The sequence below is a fragment of the Sinocyclocheilus grahami genome, unplaced genomic scaffold, assembly GCF_001515645.1.
Source record: "Sinocyclocheilus grahami isolate Dianchi unplaced genomic scaffold, SAMN03320097.WGS_v1.1 scaffold25.1, whole genome shotgun sequence".
NCBI classification, from domain to species: domain Eukaryota; kingdom Metazoa; phylum Chordata; class Actinopteri; order Cypriniformes; family Cyprinidae; genus Sinocyclocheilus; species Sinocyclocheilus grahami.
The window spans coordinates 715,832-733,877 of record NW_015505204.1 but is presented as its reverse complement, the minus strand read 5'-3'; the positions used below and the strand labels follow the sequence as shown (position 1 = coordinate 733,877).

Here is an 18,046-nt window from a genome sequence, read left to right as displayed (position 1 = left end):
TACACTATTCCATTCAAAAGCTTGGAGTCAGTATGATTTCTTCTTTTTTTTTGGAAAGAAATTATAGAAATTAATACTTTTATTTAGCAAGGATGCTTTAAATTGATCAAAAGACATTTATAATGTTACAAAAGGTTTTGGATCAAATAAATGCAGGCTTGGTGAGCAGAAGAGAATTCTCGAAAACATTAAAACTCTTACTGTTCAAAAACGTTTGACTGGTAGTGTATGTTAGCCTACAGTTTGAAGTTAAAGATATTAATATTAATTAGGGGAGTCCAAGACGATTATTTGACAGTGATTTCACATTTCTTGTTTGTATGAAGGCTAAACACAAATAAAAGGTGAACATTCATTTATTTGTGCCACTTTTTTCTCTTCTAAAATATTATATGGTTTTATATGAGGTATCAGACTTCGGAAATTAATTTTTCATAAGTTTGTATGCACAGACATCTGTTGTGGGTGTTCTTAATGGCAGTTTATACGAGGCTTTTTTAAAATAGTGTTAATATCGATATCGGAATTATATCGCATCGACCGAAATTAAGAAATATATCGTGATATTAATTTTGGCCATATCGTCCAGCCCTACTGTACGCATATAAGCGTTTATTTCCAAAAATAAATTATACTTTGGTCTTTAAGGCCCAGATACTCGATTTTTGGTCTTTCAAAGTACTCCATGGACGGTGAGGCTTTAGTTTACTGCAAAAGATAGAAGAATTGCTTGCAGTGTTAAATTTTCACCTCAGACAAGAACAAGATGAAGGCTTTATGCTTCTTTTATTAATAAAGAATAAATGAAGTTACCTTCAAAAGTAGTCAAACAATAACCTAAAACCACCCACTCCAAACAAATCTGCAGCAGGCAGACATGATTCCCTTTTACAGACAAACGTGAAACATGACTACATTTTCGTGTTGACATAAGTGCAGAGACTACAAAAAGGTACAAACTATTATTAGTATGACACAATCACAATATTTACACATAAATAGAGACGGAAAGAAAGATTTACATAAACTATTTATAGAAGTGATTCTGGAGAATAAATATGGCAGGCGGACCGCAACAACTCTTTTGACTTTTAGAAATCAATACCCCTAAATCAACAATAAAAATCACTTCTAAAAGTACGCACAAATGTAAGGCCGCATTTAAACCAGTGCATTTTCCACTTAAATGCAACAGCTAGATGTGTATAGCTTTATAAAAGCTGAAAACTAGATTAGTTTAGATTAGGGCCTGTCTTACAAAACATTAAGAAATACTTTCAGTGGTTAATAACAGTGTAAATACTCTACCCCTCTAATAAAAATCAGAACATGTCAGTTATAAATGTGCCCAGACATTGACATCAACACAAGCTGTACTTCATTTGGTGGGTTCTGGAGCTGCAAATTAAACCCAGGTGGGGGGTCTTGGGCTGGAGGCGTCGGGCGGACGTGGTAGTAGTGTGGAAATTAATGACAACTCCGGATGCAAAGTTCAGAACAGGTGAGTTGTGGATCGGCTGAAGGTATGATACTTCCTCTCGAAGGCGGAGGACAGGTTGATCATCGATGGGGAATGAACAGCCTGGAAAAAGAAAATGGAAGAGAGAAATGCAATATAGCGATGAAAGGACAGTTTCAGGGTTATTCTAGGTTATTTCCATTCCAGTCTCAGTTTAAGACTCAAGAGTGCTCAATTGTACGTGGTGGAAGTGTTACCATTTGGTGCATTTTTATACCCAGAAGACCTTGTTAAAGATTCAGTGCAGCATGTTGCAAGTGTTGGTTAAAGCTATAACGCACTTAGGGCTCTCTGAACAAGCTATTCACACTGGAGTCTAGGGAGTGGGCGTTGTGAGCAAAAAATAAATAAATAAATAAAACATTTCACGGTGCGAGTGATTTTATACCACATTTTCATTATACCATGATATAATTAAAATAGTCTATACACCAAATACCCAAGTGATAATGCCTATATTGGATAATCAAGAGAATTCATTATTTTTCAGATGTAAAATATTTGATTAATTTTTTTTATTTAAAACTTGGATGCAATCTAAAAGCTTATTCATAAAAATTGAATCTGGCATTAATATGAAAACTATTTCAAATTATGTAACATGAACAACAATAATAAAAAACGACTCAAAACAGCAAAACTAACATTATAAAAACTGATCAATCTAATCCTAAATTCTGATTACATGAGCCCAACAAGTTGTAAAGTAGCCGAGAATTGAACAAAATGAATTGAATTTGCACATGAACTGAATACTCTAATAATGTGTCAAATTGACATTTCTACAGTCACATGGAATCAGTGATATTTTGTTTTTTAATTGTCTTTTAAAGAAAAATGTCCTTTAAAGTGAATGAATGACAAAATATTGATTATAAGACTGAAGTTAGTGTGGTTTATATTGGTATAGAATTTGGCAACAAACATTTCACACAAAAAAATGTGTCAAACTATTACAGATAAAACTGTGGGGGGGAAAAAGTATAAACATTAACCTATGAAATATTATAAATGCATACCTGTCAATATTTTGGAATAATTAAGATTTTATACATAATTTATTTTTCAATTATTTGCATAAACATTCTGCATTGTAAGTGCATTAATATCTGTTACTTTTCTTAGACTGCCATCAAGTTTATTGTAATTATTTAACGGTCATAATCATTTACATCTAGATTTCATTATCAAAATCCTTTTTTCAACCAATATTTTATCTGTAAATTTGTTCAAAATAATAACACTTCATGGTATTGAGAATCACGCTGCCCATCCCTGCTGAAGCCTACAAAACTACAGCTAATCTTCATGGATTTAGGGTAGGAACTAATCATTAAATAGTGTTGAGATTTTCTCTTTTGACCAAAAGCCAGTGCTTAGCCTTTTTTTAAATCACAAGTGTTCTCGCAGAAGCCTGAGGTTCACAGGTTTTTGTGAGTGTTTATTCAAGGGAGTGAGAAAAGGCGAGGAGAGAAATCCGTGTTAATGATATTGGCTTTACAAGCTCGCTGTGGTAAGAATGCACACGGTTGACCCTTTTTAAGTGTTCACCCTTCAGAACCGACAGTGTTACCCAAAGGAGTGTTAACCTCCATGCAGAGGATAATACTGTATTCTTCCCTTTAAACAGAGATGTGAAGGTGAAAAGAAGGTTAGCAAACCACAAACCCAATTTATTTTGTTTTACTCTTAATGTGCTCACAGATGTAACAAGCACCAGGCTGCTTTCACACATGCACAACAATAATCCTATTATTTAGCATTGCTTAATAAGAATTAAGGTGGCCTTGAACTTGAATTGCCTTGATTGTGCTAAACGCACACACTTTAGTATACAGATTATAGTTTATGGGATCAAATTAGAAATAGGAGATTAAATCATGGTCATCAGCTACTTTACAGCTGTCGCGCCCATAGATCATGCCAACATGATCTCGTAACAGTATCCCAGTAAAAATATGAGATTTATGGGAAAAAGAAAAATCACATTGCCACAGTAACAATTACGTCTTTATTATAAAAACCGTCATTATACTGAGAATCATGGAACTATAAATGCATCTGAGATGTCATATTTCACCCCGCATAAATGATCTGAGGTCTGTGTTTAAGGGGCTCTTCACCAAAAATAAGGTTCATTCTGTCTGTATTGTTACGTCACACTTCTTTTTTTTGTTGGAACAAAGCAAAAAATAAAACTTTTATTCAATGAAAATCTTAACTTTATCAGAATAAGTTGGATTTTTTTTTGAGTGAACAAATTCTATTCTCTTTTTTTTAAACTCATGTCATACATGCATGACATTTTTTCTTCCATGAAACACAAAAGGTGATACTTTAACACTTTTCCATCGAATGAAAGTGAATGCGGAATGAAACGGGGAAATATTATAAAACTGTTTCATATGACTCTTATGCTACAGTTAAAAGTAATATAATAACTCTTGAGCATGAAACAAAAATTTAAGGGTTGATATTGTTAACTAAAACAATACTAAAATTAAAACGTAAAATATAAAAATAAAAGCAAATTTATAATATTAACAAATACAAAAATTTTATGCAAATAATACTAAAATAAAGCAACAAGTCAAATTTGAAGACATGACATTGATATGATGTGGCCTGTCATCATTTGCCACATGATGCACATTCAACATTTACAATGTGGCAAGTGTCAATATGAAAAATACAAATGAGATTATAGCTACTGTGTATAAACTGGGTGAGGATAAATTAACAACGGTCAAAATTTCAGTCAAGTTACTATTATGGAGATTTATGTCATTTGATGACAGTCTGGATCCCCATTCACTTTCATGATGGGAAAAATAGTGCAGTACTAATAACATTTCTCAACATTACAGTAAATTACATAGAGGGGCCAGTATGAGGGTGAGGAAATGACCATTTACATTTTTTAGACAATTATCCCTTTTGAACCAGTCCTCAGATCATCTATAATTGAGTGCCACCATAGCCCATCTGTGCGGTAGTGAGTTAGTGTTAACACCGTCCCCAGATGTGAGTTAGTAAAAGTCACAGTGAGTCAAAGAGGCAGAACTGCTGTGCTCACATTCAAGAGTCCTACAGGAGGGTCTCCCGCCGTGGAGACCCAGGGAACCTGTGCTGCGGCTCAGGGGGCGCCAACAGCTCTCGGCACTGAGCTACGGGCTGGGCCGCTGGGAGGGACAGGATGGATGGTCTGATCTGGGTTTTGGGAGCTGCTGGTTCATCAGCCCTCTCTGGACTGCACGGCGTGCGGACACACACCGGGACCCTGGGCCACGGGGCATGGTCCAGAGAGTTTGACCGCTGAACCACTGCGCTTTTAATAGAGCCCGTCAGACTGAACGTAGAGGCAGAACGAGACATCTACACTCGCACGGAGGGAAGAGAAAGAGAGAGAGTGCATTAACCTCACCTTGCACCGCCTCTTCATCGCATGCCCTCACAATCACTCACTTTAAAATTGAAAGAGGAAGTGAAAAATTTGAGCGTGATCTCGTTACGAAGGTAGGGATTTCTCAAATATTTAGCAGTGCATGAATCACCTTAATGAAAAAGGTAAAAATATCCCTTTTCAAATGAAGCAAAGAGCTCAAGACCCCTGATGCTGAAGGAAAGAAAAGCATGAGTGAATGACCAAGGCAACCTGTAAGTCCTCTGATAGGGAAATGCAATCCAACCGAATTGGCAAGTAATACTGCAAAGGTTCAGCTGTAGAAAATGAGATTAAAATGTGCAATTTGACTGGATGAGAGACTTGAATTTATGTAAATGCCTGTTTACACCAAGTGCAATGTGACTAAATCACACACAAGTATGAAATATTTGAACAATTTTTGCCAATATTTGAACAAAAATGAGCCATTGTGCTCCGAAAAAAAAGGGTGTCTGAATAAAAGATCGATCATTGTAGTTTAATATTTCGGATTCAAGGCTTATTCACATCAAAAGTGAAAACATTTTGAGTGGAAATAATGCACTCCCTATGGACATTCACAAATAACAAAATTACTTCTTTTTTTTCTCCATCCAGCAACACACCCGTTTTCAGCATTGATAATATAAGAAATGTTTCTTGAGCACCAAATCATATATGAGAAATATATATATTAGGGGTGTAACGGTACAAGTATTCGTATCGAAAATGTTTGGTATGGGTCTTTCGGTTCAGTACGCATGTGTGCCGAACAAATACAGCATTGTTTTAACCACTGCACAAGCAAAACTTAATTGGAAACTTCCAGTTATATATGCTCATTTTTGATAAGAAACCGTTTCATCTTTCAAATGATGTCCTTTTTTTCAGGAAATTCAAACAATAAATGTCATTTTGATGCTCTTTGATGTGCGCGACAGATCGCTGTATAAACGCCTCAGTTCAAACGGCAGCAAGATCATCCCTTCCTCTTTACTATAGTTATAGCATGAAATAACCATGAATGAACATCTCATGCCTCACACAATCAACGTTTCAACCACGGAAACGCGTCAATAAAACAGCTTGTAAACAAAACGTCACGTAGCATTTCATTTACCTCAGGCAGTCATCAGTGTCCACAGCTCGTTAGTGTGCTATAAATTAACTCAAGAGAAGAGCATTTCGCAAGACTTTATATTCATATGATTTTACTTTACCTGTTGGTGATGTCTTAATTATTTAATGTTTAAATAAATCTGTTATGAAAAAGTTGAGAGCCACTGTGTAAATTATTATATTTCAACAAATAAATGTTGAAGTTTATTTAAAAACGGCATTGTGCTTATAAATAGTAATTAAATTTAAGTTTGGGCTCTGTTGTTAATTGTAACCTTATAGTTTGCGTAAGCTGAGGTAGATTTTTATCCCTAAGAATTTTTATTTGTTCAGTAAACCACTGTTTAATAAAAAAAAAAGCTATTTTAGCATTTTTCTCACTCTCCTCATGTTGCTTGAATAGATGCCAAGCTTCAGCTTTTTTTAAACTTTATTCTTATATATTTATTTTTGCCCTTGAAGGAGCACATAAATGCATCATTTGTTGTCGTGCGTGTATTCTAAACATTGTGATTAGGCTTACTTAAAGGTGAGTGCATTATTCATGCATTGTCGACAGGTGTGCGTCTTTCATTCGTAGGTTAGATCAGTAGATTTGTGAGAATAAATCGACAGACTGTGTGGAAAAGAGAAGAAAATGTGTGTGTGGACTCACAGCCAGTGTGGAGCTGCTAGACATTCGGCCCATGTGATCGGCATCTGGGCCAGGACTCCTCTCATCTGGGGTACCGTTGGCCATAAACGCCCTCTGAAGCACACGCTTGGGGGTTTTAGTGAAAGAAAAAGCTCTCGTGACCTAAAACACAAACATGCACAATTAGCCTGTTTTCTACAAAGTTTCTTTGTTTTAACCACTGGGTTAAAAGCGGTTACTTTATGATGCAATTCTCAAGAAAGCCTCCTGAACATTGACAGCATGCATGCGCATCGTGTCATTTTCAATTGTTTCAAGTTCCTCTCCCTACCTTCTTTGACGTTTTTTTGATGGCCCTGGATGCTCGGCTGAGCGTGCTGTCCATGTCCTTTGTGCTCACTTGGACGGAGTCAGGATCGGTGCTCTGAATGAGATCTTCCTGTTTAAGACACGTAAAATTAAATAAATACACAGCGATACTGCTGGCCTGTCAAAATGCAAAAAGAAGCGTCACTGTTCAGCCTTCCAAACAGCTGGGGCTTCTTGATATTCACAGGAGCAGAGATCGAAAGTGGCCATATTTCATGCCGGTGACGTGTGGATAGGTCGCCACCTCATGGCCATTGAGAGAACTGCAGGCCAGGCCGAAACGCATTTAGGCACAGGGTTTGGTCTGGATGTTTAATTATATAGGGAAATACATGCATCTGTCTGCCCTCGTCAATTACGTGCCCCGTTTTGGAAGCCCTGGGGAGGACCTGCGGTTCTGCAGCATGAAGATAAAGACGTCTGCATGTACAATTCCACTCTTAATTAAATTAATTTGGCTTCCAGTTTAACCACACAGGAGCATCTAATAGGATTAGCCAACACCAAAAGGCCCACACAAACCTCCTAATTTATAGCCACAATAAAAAGAAAGAAGAGCTAATAAAATAAATAATTGAGTTCTGTTCCAGACATGAGGGGGATGATCTGAGGAGGAAGTGGCCATGTTTCATGTGTGTGTGTCCGCTCACCGCATCAGCTCGGCAAATCGTGTTGGCCACTTGACGACAGAGTGTTTTGAGCCAGGTGGATTTGAAGGTGTCTTCGGCCGTCAGCTGGAAACTGAATAACAGGTTCTCCTGTTCTGTAGGAGGACGTACCACCAGGGCGAAGGCGTTCTGACACTCTGAGAGAGATAAACGCAAATACATGTGAGAAAATGTGAGGTCAGGGATGTGACCTAGGCTAACCGGTGGAGTTTGTGCTAAAACGTCAGCTGACCACTAGCATAAAATCATGCTCTTTATGATGATACAAGACATTGTTTCAAATCAGTGTTTTGATCATCCTGTCAGGGTTTCTCATAATGACCAGCTGGCTGTACATTAACACTTACATTTTTAAATAAAGTATATTTGTAAAGCATTAAATTCAAACATTAAAATAAAGCCTCTTACTACATGGTTATAAAACATTGAGGTTGAATAAAAAAAAAACTAACTGAAAAATATATTAACTTTTTTACAATGTTAATTGGTTAGGGTCATTGAAGTCAACATAAAACAACATTCACACATCATCTTTAATGTGTTTTCTTTCCAAGTGAAACAATATTCAGTTGGAAACAATGTGAACTATAATATACACAAAGAATATCGGCCAATATATCGATATCGGCCGTTTTTACTCCCTAATATCCGTATCGGCCCTCAAAAAAAAACATTGGTAAACATACCAATTCTTACACTGCAATGTAAATATACATACATAAAGTACATACATTACTAATCAAAAATTAAGTTTTGATGTATTTACAGGAAATTTACTAAATATCTTCATAGAACATGATCTTTACTTAATATCCTAATGATTTTTGGCATAAAAGAAATACATATCACTTTGACCCATACAATGTATTGTTGGCTATTGCTACAAATATACCCCAGCGACTTAAGACTGCTTTTGTTGTCCAAGGTCACATATACATATATATCAGTGCTGAGCAACGATTAAAATTTGTAATAATTAATGAAAAATTTTTTTTTGATTTTCTGCGATTAATCACGATTAATCGCATTATGCACAAAATTCCATAAATTCAAAAGTAGTGTATTGTGCACTCTTCATTTAAAAGTACTGCTATATGAACAAAAGTGCAATAACATTTGGTTTGCAAACACTAAACAAATAAGGTGCTTTTTATTACAGCAGTATTCCTTTTACATAGTAGCAGTTAAAATATTTCTTGTAAATCTCAACTTAATGTCATTAAATTAAATATAAAACCAAAGCTATTTGCCACTGCCAGGGCATTAACGTTTTTATAGAAAATAATTTATATTTTGTTATAGAAAAACAAGTTATGCTCAGAGTCCAGAGCCTCGATGATAACATTACAACAGGCACCTTCTGAGTAGAGAACTGCACGTGGGACCCAACGCAGCAGAGTGCGGCGCGGGACAACACTTGATGGGCGAGTAGAGACTCGTGTGGGATCTGGGAGAATAAGGGTGTACTCACACTAGGCAATCTTAACCGTGCCCGAGCGCGTTTGACCCCCAAAGCCCGGTTCATTTGACTAGTGTGATCGCTCTGTGCCGCGCTTGGGGCTCGGTTCGTTTAGCCGTCCCTGGCTCAGTTGGAAGAGGTGGGCCAGAGTGCGGTTCAGTTATATATAGATCTGTGAGTGTGAGTGCTAACCCCGCCGGAGCACGGAACTTCTGATAACTGCATCACGATTGCGTATATATATTGCGAGAGGGCCATGTGTCACTGCGTCCCAAACTACTCAAAATAATAAACCACAAAGTTAACAAAACGATACACTCCACTGTGCTGAACGAGAGCGCTTCTCTGCTGTCTTCATGTGCCATGGGAAACTTCCCATTTCCCACTTATGAAGTCGTGATTACGAGCACGTTCAGAGCCAGTGAGCAACGGGCTTTCATAATAATAATAATAAACTGCGTTAATGCTTGATAAAATAATTGTTGGCGTTAATTAATGCGTTAACGTGATAACGCATTAACTTGCTCAGCCCTAATATACATTTAATTTTTGATGTACTCTTGCTTGAACTGTTTTTTATTGGTGGAAGCTTTGCGTTTGTTTAGCTAATAAAAAAAATTATTACTAATTATTTACTTGTGGCAAGTAGCTGTGTAATAAGTGGGATAATGTACATCCAGCTGGTTATCTCAGAATAAACCCTTTACCATATTTTACTGTTAAAATTCTGTTGTAATTCCTTGCACTGTATCCTGGCCAGCTCTATAGTGAAGTGACACACTTTACACATAACTAGACTTCACCTCCCTCTCCAGGGTACTAATTCAGAACACAGAAAACTAAAATATGCACGAGTGCACTTGCTGGGATGCAGAATGCCGTGTGGTCCCCTCACCTTCTGTGTCTTGGATGTCAAGGACTCTTCTGATCTGGGACAGAGGCATCAGGGCTATGTGTTTGAGCTGGGCTGGTGGCCGCGTCTGACCCAATGGACTCCGGAAAGTGGTTATGACCTTGTGTCTCTTCCTGGCAATCTGAATATGAAGATGCAGAAGGAAAAAGCACACACACACACTAAACTCTTAATACATGCAGCTTTCTTCATAATGCAGGAATGTAAAATGTCCTCTCCTGTTCTCAGGTGGAACAGTTGGGAATCCTTCAGGTGCTTTAGTGGAGCCGAAATGTGTAATGCAGATTGGGGTGACAGATACGCATACAGAGGACTTCCTAAAATGAATAATTAATCACTCAGAGTCTTCCCTTCTCCCTGCTCTCATTACCAGGCCAGAGCCAGTATTGGTCGAAGATGACCACAGCCGTGCACCAGCATGCCAGCAACCCCTCCAGTGCTTAAATGCATTCCCCTCACTAATTAGGGAAACAGGCCAGAGAGTCGAGTCAGCAAGCACAGATTGCACACGCATAAATTATTAACTTTTTTTTTTAGTGATACCGCTCACCCGTGAACTGAACAAACAATCATTGTGGTTGCTGACAATTTGGAGAAGAAAACGGAAAGAAATTTAGGGACGAGCTGATGGTTAAACCGAGGAATCAGAGATGAGGGAAGACCAAAATTATGACAAAGATGTTCAAGAAGAAAAAAAAATAAATGGGAAACTCCCTAAAATTTTGAAATCTAGTTCAAATGCACTTGCTAGTCTCTCAGAAAGGTAATATTCAAAAATGTTCATAGATTTATTGAATACATGCATCGTTGTTTTTGTTTTTTTTACACATTATAAAAGTGAAAAGTATTTTACGAATATAAATAATTGTATCATGAATTTTATGGTGTTTTCTTGGGGTTATACTAGTTGTATTTGAAACTGAACTAAGCTTGTTTTATCATAAAAAGGTAAAACTTTTTGATTTTGACATATTACACATGTTGCACACATATTGACACTGGATGCAACATATGCCTCGTTTGTAATGGGTTTTATCTCGTCGTGCCGGGAGACGGCATCACAGTATGGTAAGGGGTGTAACATTTCCGTCACACGCTTGATGTATTCAGCCAATCACAACGCACTGGATAGCTGGCCAATCAGCGTACACCTCGCTTTTCAGAATGATGAGCTTTGTAAAAATCGACGCGTTTCAGAAAGGCGGGGCATAGAGAAGAAACAATAATGTACATTATGTGGAAAATAATGTTTTTTTAACCTTAAACCGCATAAACACATTGCATTACACCAAATACACAACATAATCTTTTTTTTTTTTAGCAACGTCATAAGACCCCTTTAATGTTTTTGAATATTTAATAAAAAATGTCAATTGAAAACGACTGGAAAGATCGAGATACATACACACACAAACAATAAATGTCACTTAATGGATCCACAAACTAACTGTGGATAGCTCCAACGTGCAGTAAATCTGATACTTGACATTCAGTTAGATGAAATCAATTTAATAGTATATTCAAATGCAATGTGGGTGTAATAATAACAATATTGAGAAACTAACTAGCAGATTGACAAAATAAGGCATTCATTAATCTAATACCATAAGCAAGACCAGAGATCAAGATTAATGTCTTTCATATAGTGGCACTGTTTGGTACACCGTTCAAACTAGGCTGCTTATGTTGAAGTGTTTGGGATGTGGCTTTTAATGATGAGACCTTTTTTTGTAATCAGGCTCTCAAAAAGTATATAACAATTTGGATATAGATTTATCGGCCAACATATCGGTTATCGGCTTTCAAAAATAAAGAATAATCGGTATCGGCCAAAATTTTCATATCGGTGCATCCCTACTTTATACACGGTGCACTTTCAGATTTAAAACTTTGCAGGACGTTTTCATTCACTTAGAGCTGTTACACACTGCATGAAAGGTAATTTTCAAAATCCCATAATAGGGGCACTTTAAAATAGCCATATTATAAACATTTGTTAGCATTTTATTTAGTTCTTGAAGTCCACTTACAATGTTAGTCAAGGTTTCTAGCACCATAAAGACAAATTTCACAAACAGTTCTGCCCATTTCTGCTACTGTAGCTTTAAAATTAGAAATGTACCTTTAACATCTATATGTCCTCTGCTATGATTGGCTATCCTCAGTTTTAAAATTGTCAAATAATAAATTGGTATTGGGATGTAAACGGACAGTCATGTGTCATGGTTCTGACCGTGATTATTTTCTGAATGACCTGTTTTCATAGCTTAGCCTTCATGGTCTGGGTGGACTGGCAGGGGAGAATTGCTTGGTGAATGTTATTACTCATTACAGCATACGCTTATTTCAAAAGGGCGAGACAAAATCCCATGGGTCACTCACAATATGGTAACTTCAGTTCTTTTGGTTGGGACATAGAAAATGTGGGAAGTTATTTGAGAGCTGCGACAGAGGGTGACGACTTTCAGAATATATCATCTTCCATTGCGATTTGTTGACTCAAAGACTTGGAATATAGCACTACTTATATGAAGGCACGTAAATGACTGAATTGTGGGTGATTTATTTCTTTGAACTCAACTGAGATTTGTGTAAATATAAGATGTTTGCAGAAAAGTGAAAAATTACTCACAGGGCAGCCGTCCACTTCATAAACAACATCAAAAATCTGCTTCTGTCCCTCTGTTTTCCTTTTATCCTCATTTATGTGGCTGTGAAAATTAAGACGGAGCGAGAATAGTAAAGAAATCTTTGGCTAAAAGTTACCATTATAGTAAATGATTTCAACCCTCCAAAGCAGTTTCGGTTGACACTGAAAATAAATTTTTGCAGAATATTTTCGAATGCCAAAATTTCATTGCATTACTAGTTTATTTTGAGAGAAAAAATTAGGGGTTAGCCGCAGAACTTACGTCATCACTTCCTTGAGAGACTCGATAGCCTTTTCCAGGGTTACTTTATCTGGGTTGTCATCTGATGTATGTTTCTTTATATCTACGAAGAACAAAATTCCCTATAAATCTTTCTTACGTCAGCATACAGAGATGAAACATAACACACCTGCTAAAGAATAACGCGTTTGCATGTTTTCTAAAGTTGACCAAGTTTACTACAAACTTTTTTTTTTTTCATGTAATGGATTCATTTATGAAAGTGAATCAAACCACCTCCACGGTATCTTTTTAAAATATTTAAATAATCAGGATTCAGACAGATTTACTGAATAGAAACAGCTTGAACCCATTACCTGAATCAAACTAACAGTCGTATTTATGTATTACCGTTCAGTAAGAGGGCAACACTTGGCAGTCTCTGCACAGGACGAATCAAAAGTTCAACAAGAGTCTGACGGCCACACTCGGGTTTAGCCTGATTAATCTGGATAACAAAATGAGAGAAAACATGCAAATAAATGGTCTTCACGAAAAATGACCATACAAACCAACTCAAATTTATACTAGTGATTCATCATATTTTGACTATATTTTTACTATTAGCACTCTAAATATATTGGAGAAAAGAAAATAGACACCCTGAGGTCAGACTTCTTTTACTTAAACTTTTATATCTTTTAAATTACTTCAACAATATATCAGTCTCTATATAATACAGATGTCTTTATATACACTAAAAAGAGATGACAGTACCTTCAGGAACGCATGAAACCTCGGCTTCTGTCTCTCACATCTGACTATGGTCTCTTTGCTCATCTCAAAGAAGTTGACAAATGGTGGGTAGGCCTTCACCAAATCTCTAGACTGAAAGAGAATTTTAAAAATAAAGAGACCACAAAAGCTTTCATTCATTCTTTGACGGCATTGTGAACTTCATGCCGGAAGAGGTCGAGTTCAAAGCTTCATCACACTCACATATTTCAGGATAATGTCTCCAACGCTCCTCTCTTCAGACCAGTTCATCACCAACTCCTCAAGATCCGCCTGTCAAAGCACATTCATCAGCTAATATGTTCAGCACAGCCTTTACTCAGCGTTTTGGAAAGGTTAGTGCCTACCTTTATTCTCGTGTGCACGTCATAGATGTCTGGAATACTGCCAAAAATGGTCTTGATCTCTTCCTGAGCTAGAATAGGGCCGCCCACCTGCCCCTCTTTCTCCAGGGGGTATTTGAAGAGCTGAAAGAACCGACCAACAAAGGAAATTAGATCACTAAGCTAGAATGGACCCCGAGATTCTCACTAATGGTGCAGGACTTGACAGTAGAGGTCTGCATTCCTGCGGGATCACTAAAGGATTTGATTAGATTTGTTGCAGCGCAGGACTAAACCTCTGATTTCTAGGTATGAGAGGGTGCTATTTCTAAGAGATGTCAGCCAAAGTGGACTGCCTGATAGAAGAGTGGAGCAGCAGTTTTTAGTATTTTTCAGCCTTTTGACAATCTTAAAATAAACCCTAAACAACGGGACATTAGAAACTACCACTCAAAAGGTGGGATTGATAAGAATACGTTTCTTATGCTTACCAAGGCTGCATTTGATCAAAAATAATCAAAACAGTAATTTAAACTTCTATTTGAATATACTTCAAATGTAATATATTCCTGTGGTGGCAAAGTTGAATTTTCAGCAGCCATTATCCAATATGATTCTAATTATCATCAATGTTTTTTTTTTCAGTATCCTTTCAGGAATTTAAAAGAAAAGTTTAAAATTAAAATCATTTATTTAAAACAAATCTTTTGCACATTATAATGCCTTGACTTTTGATCAGATGAATGCATCCCTGCTGAATAGAAGCAATAAGGAAAATAAATAAATAAAATAAATAAAATTACAAATTACAAGTAGCAAAATACAAAAAATAATTAAATATTTAATTAAACGGTTGAGAACATTCAACATGGAAACAAAGTACAGTTCTGCAAGAGTGGAATTAAACTGGGAAAATCAGTTCTGTTCAGACCTCTACTTGACAGCTACTCCATAAACTTAATGAAGATCCAGTGGACCACAATGGAAAGGTCAGGCTATTCAGTATTGCCTGATGATCTGACTCCACTGTTCAGTGAAATTTGCTGGGCTCTGATTGTGGGCATATGATGTGGCATTTACTATGCAAGCAGACACAGAAGTATGTGTGTGTGTGTGTATGAGCTCCACATGTAAGGGTGCAAAGCAAAGCTCAAATGTCCATGGCATTGGTGTCCAAATCTAATTAATTTTCCCCCTACTGGTCAGAGGCACTGGTTCAGTTTGATAAGGCCACAGCCAGGTACTGTGAACTGCCACTTTCCTATGTGTGTGTATGTAAGGAGAAAGAGAACACACAAGAGACACACTGAACACAAACCTGCAGGACCGTGGCCAGGATATCAACATAGTTGCTCTCAGTTTGGTAGAGCTCCTTGGAGACCTGCCAGCGTGCTGACTGCTTAGGAAGGGCGGGAGTTGAGCTTTTGGGGGGTTTGGCATTCTCTGAAACACATAAGCAGAGATGCAGGGATGAGCAGCTATAAATCTTCCTCAGGTATATTTCATCCTTGTTCTCAAAATATCTGTTCCAAAAAAAAGAAAAAAAGAAAGTGTAATATGAGTCACAATTGGCGATGTTTTAGATACAAGGGAATGTTCAATTTAACTTAAATAAATCAAAAATATAAAATAATAAAAATCAACCTGGGCTCATAGTAAAGAGTAAAATGCATTGTTATATCAGTTAACCTGAATTAAGTTCAGTTTTAAGCCATAAATAATTTGAGTTTAGTAAAGATGATTCAATTAATTTGAGTACTTTCTTTTGCTGTTAGCTAAATCTAAACATTTTCTGTGGTTATCCACGTTGCCACAAATGAGTATAAGCTGTATTGAACCTGGAACATTCCTTGAATAAACAAACAAAACAAAAAAACTACAACACACACGAATAATTTACTTTTGAAGAGAAAAAAAGATAAATGTGTTCAATTTGAGCAATCACCTTTTCTACACATTAATAGCATAGATTAATGTTTACGTTCATCCTAAACCCTGGGCTAAAGTTACTATGAATGTCACCTGTCTGGTCTGTTTCCTGTCTGCACACAGGAGTGCTGGTACGCTGCAGTGGCCACTGTTTCTCTGATCTACTCTGTCTGGCACTCCTCCGCCTACCGCTGCTCCTCCTGCACCTGCGCTCTGCAAAACACAGCGGCCTCACTCATCTAAAACACATCCCGACTCACCTCAGCCCTGCCTGGGATCACCCTGGACCCCAGAGATCAAAGTCTAGAGAGCTCTGGAACACTCTCACATAATGCAATGGGAACTTTGCAAACTTTTCAGACAACCAAAAGAGTTTTTTTTTTTTTTAGGTTAGACTATTCTTCTGTTCGTTTGTTTAACCCATGGAAGACGGGTGAGTGTTACATTATTTGTTTGCTTGTCACGTCATATCATTCATTTCACCTCCACTGGATTTGCAGGTGTCAGGTGTGTTGGAGAAGTCCAGCAGGGAGCCCATGGAGAGGGAGTGCTCAGCTGAGGGTCTCTTGCGCGGTGGGAAGGGAGAAATCTCTGTCTCCTTGGTGAGCTGAGCCAATGTTTCTCTAAGACGGCGACGTTTCCTGCCACTGTTGGGTGTCGTGAGAGACAGCAGAGAGACAGCCTTCTTCATCACAGGACTCTCCGGCTGAGAGGAAGACATGAAGACAACAGATATGAGTGTACTGCTTTTGATAAGCTGTAAAATCAATTTCGAGTCTTTACTAAATCTGACCACACTTTTCACTGTATTCAGAAGATAAACTACTGAAGAAAAAAGACCCCCACATTATTACTATTTTCCACATTTTGTGACCTTACACTTGGTCCAAACCTGTGAGTTTCTTCTATTAGCACAAAAGATGATATTTTGAAGAATCTTCTATGGAAGTCAATGGCTACCGCCAACTGTTTGGTTACCAACATTTAAAAAAAAATATCTTGAACCATCCATTTTATGAAGCATCATGGGATCATTTTTAAACTATACTTTTTCCTTTTTTAATTAAAACTTAACTTACAATTTTTTTTGCATTATTACGCATAAACAACATATTTAAAAAAAAAAAAAATTTATAAAAAAAGCTAATTATAGCAAAACATTTGCTTTAAAGCAAAAATAATATTTGAATAAAAAGAATTTCAAAAAGAATACGAGGGGAGAAGATTCAAAAATACTGAGCTTAGTTTAGCAGCAATTCCCATTTCCAAAAATCAACCTGGGCTCATAGTAAAGAGTAAAATGCATTGTTATATCAGTTAACCTGAATTAAGTTCAGTTTTAAGCCATAAATAATTTGAGTTTAGTAAAGATGATTCAATTAATTTGAGTACTTTCTTTTGCTGTTAGCTAAATCTAAACATTTTCTGTGGTTATCCACGTTGCCACAAATGAGTATAAGCTGTATTGAACCTGGAACATTCCTTGAATAAACAAACAAAACAAAAAAACTACAACACACACGAATAATTTACTTTTGAAGAGAAAAAAAGATAAATGTGTTCAATTTGAGCAATCACCTTTTCTACACATTAATAGCATAGATTAATGTTTACGTTCATCCTAAACCCTGGGCTAAAGTTACTATGAATGTCACCTGTCTGGTCTGTTTCCTGTCTGCACACAGGAGTGCTGGTACGCTGCAGTGGCCACTGTTTCTCTGATCTACTCTGTCTGGCACTCCTCCGCCTACCGCTGCTCCTCCTGCACCTGCGCTCTGCAAAACACAGCGGCCTCACTCATCTAAAACACATCCCGACTCACCTCAGCCCTGCCTGGGATCACCCTGGACCCCAGAGATCAAAGTCTAGAGAGCTCTGGAACACTCTCACATAATGCAATGGGAACTTTGCAAACTTTTCCATAAACCAAGAGTTTTTTTTTTTTTAGGTTAGACTATTCTTCTGTTCGTTTGTTTAACCCATGGAAGACGGGTGAGTGTTACATTATTTGTTTGCTTGTCACG

At 37.2% G+C, this 18,046-nt stretch overlaps 1 protein-coding gene across 1 annotated transcript in view; it reads right to left on the bottom strand.

The window, feature by feature from the left end:
- Window positions 1-769: 769 nt before the first annotated feature.
- Window positions 770-18,046, bottom strand: part of ect2 (epithelial cell transforming 2) — a 31,460-nt gene continuing 14,183 nt past the window's right edge. Inside the window, exons 12-23 of the mRNA XM_016250084.1 lie at window positions 15,412-15,536; window positions 14,118-14,237; window positions 13,975-14,043; window positions 13,753-13,863; window positions 13,387-13,483; window positions 13,018-13,099; window positions 12,738-12,816; window positions 10,088-10,226; window positions 7,716-7,870; window positions 7,028-7,135; window positions 6,718-6,858; window positions 770-1,582 (exon numbers count right to left, since the gene is read on the bottom strand). Coding sequence (XP_016105570.1) covers window positions 1,493-1,582; window positions 6,718-6,858; window positions 7,028-7,135; window positions 7,716-7,870; window positions 10,088-10,226; window positions 12,738-12,816; window positions 13,018-13,099; window positions 13,387-13,483; window positions 13,753-13,863; window positions 13,975-14,043; window positions 14,118-14,237; window positions 15,412-15,536 — 1,316 coding nt within the window. The 3' untranslated portion in view covers window positions 770-1,492. The remainder of the gene's footprint in view (window positions 1,583-6,717; window positions 6,859-7,027; window positions 7,136-7,715; window positions 7,871-10,087; window positions 10,227-12,737; window positions 12,817-13,017; window positions 13,100-13,386; window positions 13,484-13,752; window positions 13,864-13,974; window positions 14,044-14,117; window positions 14,238-15,411; window positions 15,537-18,046) is intronic.